The following is a 7,580-nucleotide window of genomic DNA, read 5'->3' as shown; positions in this document are numbered from 1 at the left end:
TATTTTAAATTAATCCCCAAAGTATAATTTGTACAATAAAAATTTTAAGTGTATTTTTTCAATTTAAATATTTGCCACATCATTATAGTTACTGTAATTGTAGACTCTGCAGTCTTATCCAAGTGAAGTGTCCCTGAAATGCTTTAGCCTACACTGTAAGGCTGTTTTGGCCAGAGTATCCTGTTTTAAGGAAGTAGCAAGATTTTTTTTTTTTTTTTTTAAGGCACAGGACCTATATTTAGGACCTCACTGTTGACCATTTAGTTTCCATGGCTAGGCTAAACTAAGTCATCCGCCTGTTGTATTCTGCCAGCCGTATTTATATCAATGACATGTTTTGTTTGTTCTTTTTATGTCTCATTGTTAATAAAATAAGTCACTGGGCCGGTTTAGTTTATTTTCTCCTAAGTGTGCAGGAATTACAAAAGCTGGCTTCTTGTTAAATAATGCATGCTTGGTTGATTGTTTTATGAAGAAAAGTGGTGAAGTTGTTCCTAAAAAGAATGAATATAGATCCAGCATAGCAAGTAGAAAATACTCAAGGAAGCGTGTGTGTATGAACTAGGAAAGACACTGGATATGTACTGTTTGTGCTTGCCAGAGTTTAGTTTCAGCTGCATTTAGGACTGTGACACTGCAGGCTTTCTATTTATGCATCACAGAGGTAGAGAGAAAATGATAAAGGGCACTAAACTAGCATCACTCATCAGATGACAGGAAGTAAATGTGACTTCTTAGTTGCAAGAAGATATCATAAAGCGATCAACAGTAGGCTTTACAGTGTGTACAGCTTTCTGTAGGCTTGAATAATTGTAATGATAATGATAAAATAGTACTATTTGATAGTGATAGAAGTAATAATAACTAATATTTGCATAGCATTTACTTTATTCTGAGGTATTGTTCTAAGAGCTTTACATGTAGTAACTCATGGAATTTCCCAGTGACCATCTGAGGCAGATTCTTCTATTATCCTCTTGTAACTCACTTAATCTCCATAAAGGAGACATGTTATTAAGGCCACTTTACAAGTGAAGAAATGAGGTTAAGTAACTTGTCCAAGGTCATGCAACTAGTAGTAGAACTGAGGTTCAGAATCCATGTTCTTAACCTCTGTGCTAGGCTCAATAATGGCCCTCCAGGTACCTAGACCTTAGTCTCCTGGAACCTGTGAATATTACCTGATATAGCCAAAGGGATTTTGCAGAAAGGACCACATTGAGGATTTTGAGAGGGGGAGATTATTTTGGCTAATCCAGTTGGGCCTTAAATAAAAGTATGGGTGTCGATAAGAGGGAGATAGCAGAAGATTTGGCAGAAGACATGATGTGATGGGGAAGCAGAGAGAGAGAGAGATCCGGAGATGCTGGCTTTGAAGATGGAAGAAGGGCCCCTGAGCCAAGGACTGCAGCTCTAGAAGCTAGACAAGACAGGGAGAGGGATTTCCCCCTAGAGCCGAAAGAGGAAGCGTAGCTCTGCCAATACCTTGGTTTTTGGTTTTGATCCACTGAAAGTTTTTCATCCCTTGAGGTGCAGAACTGTAAGATAATAAATTGATGTTGTTTTAAGCCACTGAAATTTGTGGTGATTCATTGGAACAGCAATAGGAAGCTAATGCTGCTACTATGCTAGTTAGTTAAGCTTTTTATGGTCAGCAGCCCTTCCCCAGAATCCATGAAGGAATCAGCTTCCGGAATAATCTCCTTCAGTGATTTATGGCACTTGTTGCTTTATTACTTAATCTTTATCTCTTTCTAAATGAAGATTTTTCAGAGGTAATCTTTAGACTACATCTAATACATACTTAAACAAAGTAGCCATTCTGAGCTCAGAGTTGACTGTTGGGTCAGAAACCTAGAAATATTAAGAAGAAATCATTTTTTCTTCAGGCCCAAGTTAAAGGGGGTAGCTGGAGGGGATGAGTGTCACATTTCAGTGTCCACTGTACGTCTTTACCAAGTTAGGAATTTCTGTTATTCATTTTGGTGCTCATCATACTTGACCCTCCCTATAAAGAATAGTTGATTATTACTTCCGCCTCAACAATTATGAACTGGGAAGTAATGTGCTCAGAGTCAGAAAACCAGTAAATGAGATAAAATTCAGGCTTGTCTAATGCCAAGGTGCATACATTGTCCTATATTGCTATATATATATATGTCCTATATATCAGAATTGCTGCTGCTGCTGCTGCTAAGTCACTTCAGTCGTGTCCGACTCTGTGCGATCCCACAGACGGCCGCCCACCAGGCTCCACCGTCCCTGGGATTCTCCAGGCAAGAACACTGGAGTGGGTTGCCATTTTCTTCTCCAATGCATGAAAGTGAAAAGTGAAAGTGAAGTCGCTCAGTAAGTGTCCGACTCTTCGTGACCCCATGGACTGCAGCCTAACAGGCTCCTCCGTCCATGGGATTTTCTAAGCAAAGTACTGGTGAGGGTTGCCATTGCTTTCTCCGGTCAGAATTGCTATTCTAAACTAATCCTAGGGAGGAGTTCAGATCTAGACCAGGGCACATCCTACGGGTTTCCTTAGTTCTAAAGAGTCATAAGGAAGAACATACTGCTTCCAGATCACCCCTGACCTGGTGCACAGTGTGTAGGTTGGTCAGGTTCCTGAACTGCCCTGGGGACCTAGATTCTTCCTGCATGACTCTGGAGATGGACTTAGTTCTGTGTTCACCTGGGTTTTCTCTATTCTTGTATATAACAGTTAAGACCAAATCATTAACAAAACCTCTAAAACTAATTTAAAAGCAATTCTCTACACTAAAGATGGATGCTAGCATCCATAGTGAACACCCACATACAGTTTTTTGTGTTCCTGTGTGCTATAGTAAATATAAAAAACAAAAAATGGGAATCATAATGAAAATATGAGATTAAACCAGCCAGGGTATAACAAAGTAGCAAGCAGAAGATCCTGAAATTATCAGTAGATTTCCACAGTGGTCTTTGATTACAGTATGATTAACGACCACAGTTTTGTTTAAGAACCCATTTGGACCATATGAGAGGCATTTGCTTTTATTCCTTATCATCCTCCTCCTCCTCTTCCTCCTCCTGCCTCTCTTCTTTCTCTTTCTTCCTTCTTTCACCTTCCCTTCCCTCTCCACTTCTTCACAAGCAATTTGTAACTTGCTGCTGCTGCTACTAAGTCGCTTCAGCTGTGTCCGACTCTGTGCGATCCCATAGACAGTAGCGCACCAGGCTCCCCTGTCCCTGGGATTCTCCAGGCAAGAACACTGGAGTGGGTTGCCATTTCCTTCTCCAATGCATGAAAGTGAAAAGTGAAAGTGAAGTCGCTCAGTCATGTCCAACTCTTCTCAACCCACGGACTGCAGCCTACCAGGCTCCTCTATCCATGGGATTTTCCAGGCAAGAGTACTGGAGTGGGATGCCATCACCTTCTCTGAATTTGTAATTTATGACTTTTAAAAAATATTTTCTTAGAACTTGAAAATAACTTTTAAATATACTAGTAGGTATAGAAAATAGAAGTCTGTTCCTTACTGAAATTCTTTAGAGATAGTGATCTAATTACAAGTATACCTAAATGTAGGTGGTTCCCTATGTTAGAAGTTTGAACTAGGAAACTGTTGATTTATACAGATGGTTATTTGATGTCTGAATTATTTTACTACTAGATTAGGAGTCTGAAATCTTTTTCTATGAAAGGTCAGATAGTAAATATTTTAGGCTTTGGCTGACTATAAGGTTTTTGTCACAGTTACTAAGCTCTGCCATCGTAGCATGAAAGCAACCAGTTGATGACACATAAACAAGGGAGCGTGGCTCTGCTCCAGTAAAACTTCACTCATAGAAACTGAAATTTGAATTTCACATATTTGTTACACATCCATGAAACATTTTAACTTTGATGTTTTTCTTTCTCCCAACCGTTTGAAAATGCGAAACCTGTTCTTGGCTCACAGGTTACAGAGAACAGGTGGCAGGTCAAATTCAGTCAGTACATGTGCTGACCCTGAACTGGATGACCTATTAGACAGTAGCATGTTTATTCTTATATTTTCATTACCATTCTATTTTTTGAAATATAGCACTGTATTCATAATCTATAAATTCAGATTTCTGGAGTATTATAATTTGAAAGAACTTGATAAAAATTATATGTGCCGTAAGGACTTACATAACATGTGATTCTCAGTTGCCAGCTCAACAGTTGTCGCTTCTTTGTGGACAGAACTCTTAGCTGAGATTGTGTTCGGGTTCCTGGTGGTTGAGTTCTTCAGGGAAGGTGCTTTCTTCCTCCCTTCAACTTCAGGGGGTGGGTGTAGGCAAATCTTAATTGGTTTGATCCCATTTTAGTTCCATTGCCCTTGCAGTGGTTAATTTGGAAATGACAGATTGGACAGTAAGATAGCACATGGGGAAGAATTTAATTGCATGCAATAGACTGAGCTTGGATAGGAAAATGAGTTTTTGACAACTGGAATTAAAATTAAAGTACCTAATAAATACTTTTAGCTTTACATCATGTTGCACTGGCTTGTACAGATTACTATATTGACAAACATATTTCAAGAATATAATTGTTTATATAAGATGGAATTTTAAAAATTTATTAAAGTTTTCTGAATTCAAATATAGGAAATTTTTTCATATACCAACATAAAATTATAAACTTTTCTGGTAAAGACTGTTGTTTTTTTTTTTCCTTATACATTTTTTTCCATTTATGAAGTATGAAAACAGCAACCCTATGCCAATAACCACAGAAGTTTTTTTAAATTTTACTTGTCCATGATAATCAGAAAGCCTGGATATTACAAACCTTGGTGTATGCTCACTATACTCCATTCTTCTTCATGATTACTTACAGCCTGGCTTTGGGCCTAACCTTTTGGTTGGACTGCTTTCTAGATCATTACTGTTGATTTTATGGTCTCTGTACCCCCTTTTAAAAACCAAATATCTTTTTTGACATTTCTATATGTTTAATTCTTTTGCCCATTCTATCTCTGAAATTTTCTTTCCTAGTATTTGGTGGGATTGTGTCTCTATAGCACCTCAGTGACCATTTTCCGTCTCCTGCTGCTGCTGCTAAGTCACTTCAGTCGTGTCCGACTCTGTGTGACCCCATAGACGGCAGCCCACCAGGCTCCCCCGTCCCTGGGATTCTCCAGGCAAGAACACTGGAGCGGGTTGCCATTTCCTTCTCCAATGCATGAAAGTGAAAAGTGAAAGTGAAGTCGCTCAGTCATGTCCGACCCTCAGCGATCCCAGGGACTGCAGCCTACCAGGCTCCTCCGCCCATGGGATTTTCCAGGCAGGAGTACTGGAGTGGGGTGCCATTGCCTTCTCCCTTTCAGTCTCCTCTACTGCTTTTATTTTGGTCTTCTCTATTTCTTGGCAGTGATGCTTGTTAAAAAAAAAAACACACACACACACACAGTGTTTATGATGCCTGTAAATAGTAGGCATGAGAACGATTTAGCCATAAATAGAAGCTGCACGTTGCTAAGTAGACACTATTTAGTAGAGACTGTATTTTGATATAAAGCTAGGCTTAATATTAAACAGTTTTTTAATTGACAACAATTGGTTTTTATAAGTATGTATTTACATGTATGTATTTTACATGTATTTAATGCATTATATTGTTTTGTGTTCCTCTATAAACTGGTTCTTTATGAATGTTTTGATTCCAGTTGTGTGCATATTTTTTTTTTAAGAAAATACTATATGAGCATCCCTATGCCTACATCTTGGCATGCTCTGTGAGTATATCCATTGTATAAATTCTTACTGGTAAAATTGTTAAATTATGGTGTATATGCATTGAAAAGTGTAGTGGGCATTGCTGAATAGCCTTTCTGAAAGCTTGTATCAGTTTGCACTTTTATCAACAGTATGAGTACCACTTTCTCCATATCCCTTCCAACAACAAACATAATGTTTGTTGATCTAATGGATGAAAAATATTTTCTTTACATTTTAATTTATTTTAATTATAAGTAAGGTTGAGCATCTTTTATATCAGTAATTTTCAACTGAGAGCAATGTACCCCTGTGCCCAGGGGACATTTGATACTGTCTGGAATTGGGGGGGCTGTTAAAATTGGAAACAGGTCTGGGGACAAGATTCCTCTCACATGCTGCTAAACATCCTACAATGCACACAACGAAGTATTATCCAGCCCTGAATAGCAGTAGCACCAAGGCTGAGAAACTCTGCTTAGTATTATTCCATTTCCTCTTCTTTTTTGATTTATTATCTGTAATTCTCGAGTTATTGTTTGCTTTAGAGTTTATAATATACATTTTTTGAGTTCAACTTTGAGTAGTATTTTACTGTTTCCTATATGGTATAAACACCTTGCTATAGTAAATTTCCATTTTTCTCTTCCTGGCCTTTGTGCTATTGTTTTAATACATTTTACTTCTATATATATGTTATAGACCCCACCGTATATTGTTATTATTTTACTTTAAACAGTAGGTTACATTTTTTAAACAGCTTTAATGAACTATATTTACATTTTATGTGTATGTGTGCTCAGTCACATCTGACTCTTGTAACCCCATGGACTGTAGCCCACTAGGCTCTTCTGTCCACAGAATTCTCCAGGCAAGATACTGGAGTGGGTTGCCATTTCCTCCTCCAGGGGATCTTCCCAACCCGGGGACTGAACCCGTGTCTCTGGTGTCTCCTGCATTGGCAGGCAGATTCTTTACCACTGGCACTACCTGGGAAGCCCTATAATTTACATTAGGTTGCACATATTTCAAATATACAATTTGGTAAGTTTTGACATGTATATACCTGTGAAACCATCACCATCAAAATAATGAACATATTTATCATCCTCTAAACTTTTCTCCTGTCCCTTGGTAATCCCTCCCTAGCCCCAGGCAACGAGTGATCTGCTTTCTGTCACTGTACGTAAGTTTATATTTTTTTGATTTTATATAAATGGAATCATAAATTATGCACCTTTTTTGTCTGGCGTCTTTCATCCAGCATAATTATTTTGAGATTTATCCACGTGGTGTGTGTATCATTAGGAAAACATTCTTAATGATATATATTCCAGGTAATTGAATTGCTGTTATTAACAAGCATGCTGAATTCTAAAGTCAGTTGATGTGTTCTTTGTTTTAGGTCATGACCATCCAAGGTGTGATAATCACATGAGATCACTCTGCTCCAGATGTCATTTGACTCATCAAACAAAAATCTATTTAAAAGCAAATATCCCTTTGACCAGAACCTTTCTTTATTCAATGGCTTGATGGATTTCCTTTACTCTGATTCAAACCAAAGCTATCCTTCTCAACCAAAACAAAAAAGGATCTTGCATGAGTCAGTCCCAGGATGCCACTTTTACAGCACTGATGGGTGAAGAAAACCTCATGAATATCAATCACAGAGACTCAGAGAGCATCACCGGTGAGTCCAGTTTAATAAATGAAGTGCTCTTGCCTATATGACAAAATGCATTTAAGACCCCCATGATGAAACTCAGCCTCTCTCTCCAGCCTCGTCTTCTCAGAGACTGCTGAATTAATCTCTCCATCCTCAGGTCTCCTATCACAGTGGTCCCCAAACATTTTGGTCC

The 7,580-nt window shown here is 38.3% G+C and overlaps 1 protein-coding gene across 5 annotated transcripts in view; it reads left to right on the top strand.

Moving 5' to 3' along the window:
* The window catches only part of TRAK2 (trafficking kinesin protein 2), an 84,069-nt gene that overhangs the window by 27,952 nt on the left and 48,537 nt on the right, over positions 1–7,580 (top strand). For all 5 annotated transcript variants that reach the window (XM_004004825.6, XM_060410196.1, XM_060410197.1 and 2 more), the window contains one exon: positions 7,124–7,411. In XM_004004825.6, coding sequence (XP_004004874.3) covers positions 7,321–7,411 — 91 coding nt within the window. In that variant the 5' untranslated portion in view covers positions 7,124–7,320. The remainder of the gene's footprint in view (positions 1–7,123; positions 7,412–7,580) is intronic.

The sequence above is a fragment of the Ovis aries genome, chromosome 2, assembly GCF_016772045.2.
Source record: "Ovis aries strain OAR_USU_Benz2616 breed Rambouillet chromosome 2, ARS-UI_Ramb_v3.0, whole genome shotgun sequence".
NCBI lineage: Eukaryota > Metazoa > Chordata > Mammalia > Artiodactyla > Bovidae > Ovis > Ovis aries.
The sequence above is the reverse complement of the archived record's forward strand: the minus strand, read 5'-3'. Positions and strand labels throughout refer to the sequence as shown.